General features: G+C 53.4%; 1 protein-coding gene across 1 annotated transcript in view; it reads right to left on the minus strand.

Moving 5' to 3' along the window:
* BTG2 (BTG anti-proliferation factor 2) overlaps nt 1–362 on the minus strand; it is a 4,112-nt gene extending 3,750 nt beyond the window's left edge. The window contains exon 1 of the mRNA XM_024751059.1: nt 70–362. Coding sequence (XP_024606827.1) covers nt 70–223 — 154 coding nt within the window. The 5' untranslated portion in view covers nt 224–362. The remainder of the gene's footprint in view (nt 1–69) is intronic.
* Nucleotides 363–1,883: the final 1,521 nt, after the last annotated feature.

Here is a 1,883-nt window from a genome sequence, read left to right on the forward strand (position 1 = left end):
GGCAGGGAAGGGGGCCGAACCCCGGTGTCAGGGTTCGACGGGCGCCAGGACCCTCCGCAATGTGCTCACCCGTCAGGGCTTCCTGGAGAGCCCCGCTGAAAACCTGAAGTCGCTGCTCGTTCACGCAGCCCCGGGTCCTCAGAAGGCTGGAGAGGAAACCCACAGCGGCGGCGATCTCCGGGAGCATGTCTGTTCTCTTCCCGGTCCAGCTGGCCTGGCTCATGTCGTGTGCAACTCTGGGAGCGGTGGCGGAGGCGGGGGTCAGAGAGAGGTCTCTGATGGGACGTGCCGAACCGTAAGCCTCTGCTCGCTCGCCGGTCGCGAGGGCTTTGCCCGGACTTTACCTGCTACACGCCTTTCATACTGTTGCGAGAGCAGGAGGAGCCGGCGGCGGAGTCCATTGGCCGCAGCCAGCGGATAGGGGCGGAGCCTGGTGTCCGCCCCGCCCCGCGCGCCATCGGTCTCAGTCCCGCCCCCACCTACCGCCACCTCCTCTGCGCTGAGGTCATCGCCCGCTGACGTCAGTGCTGGGAACTGTAGCTGAGCTTGCAGGCTGAGGGAGGCGGGAGGAGAAACGGGTGGGGTGGCCCGAAGGCTCTCTGGAAAGGAGAGCGGCGCTTCAAGCTGGGGATTCTCTGACCTCTCCCATTCTCCCATTCTTCCAGACAGGTTAAAGAACACCTCCAAGAAGAAGCCTTCGTTGACACCACCTCTACCAGGAGGTCGCCTTTTCTGATTCCCCCACTTTCAACCACACCCTGTCAGAACTCACCCATTTTACCGCTTTGCCGCGTTTCCCAACGAGTCGGAATGGGTTCCTCTTGGCTCTCCGGAAATGGAGACTAAGTATTCTATTTACTTCCACAATCATACCAACTTCCCCAACAAGTTATGCTCTTCTACAGCAATGCCTTTTCTCTTGCCTAGAACCATCCGAGTCTTACCGACTGCTGGGTGGGTAGGGGTGGAGGGAGTGTTGCGAAACTTTTCAGTCTTTCTCTTCCACACGGGGAACCAGGCTCAGAACCTGGCAGTATCACAGGCACTCCTAGAGGTCTGTTGAATGGGGATAATTCTTAATCAGTATACCAGGGTCCAGCATACATAGGTGCCTCATACATATATGTTAAATGAATCAAACCCAGTGGCCTCTGCAAATTCTTATTTTCCTTGACCACCTTTTCCTGGAGGCAGTCTCCCCTCTTTTTCCTTGACCCCAGGTTTCTCTGCCTCCTTCCCCGGCTGTGTCTCCCCTGGATCTCTTCCTGTCCCCGTTCCCTCACTAAGTCCACTCCCTCTTCCTTTTCTCTCCACTTTCTTTCCTTAGAGAGATTCTATTCATGTTGTCCATTTTGATGTTTACTTTTTTACTATTGACTTTCTTATCTGCATAGTCTGTCCACATCTTCTCTCATCCCGCCCCTCCTACCTGCTCTGTCTCTCCCCTTGGATGTCCAGCCACCAAATCAATGTTAGTCTAATCCCACTGTCTTCTCCAAGGCCAGCTTCCTTCCTGATCTCCATTTCTATCAGATACCATCGGTTCCCAGTCACTCTACCCAGAAAACTCAGACTCACGTTTGGCTTCACCTTGTACTTTGCTCCTTAGATCCAGTCTCAAGACCTGTTGCTTCTTCATATCTAGATGATTGCAGTAGACTCTGTCAAATCCAATCCCCAAATCACCCTTCCCACTGTTAGTAGACTTACCTTCCTAAAGTTCTGCATTCACTTGCTCTTCTTTTGCTCAGATCATTCTGAGACACCCTCCATTTGTCCACTGCATTAAGTATGGACTCCTTTGCCTAATAGTTAAGACCTTTCATAATTTGGCCCCATCTATCTTTTTAGGTTTCTGCCACTTTGTGCTCCAAGGTGACTCT

The sequence above is a fragment of the Neophocaena asiaeorientalis genome, unplaced genomic scaffold (assembly GCF_003031525.2).
Source record: "Neophocaena asiaeorientalis asiaeorientalis breed wild unplaced genomic scaffold, Neophocaena_asiaeorientalis_V1.1 scaffold67, whole genome shotgun sequence".
NCBI classification, from domain to species: domain Eukaryota; kingdom Metazoa; phylum Chordata; class Mammalia; order Artiodactyla; family Phocoenidae; genus Neophocaena; species Neophocaena asiaeorientalis.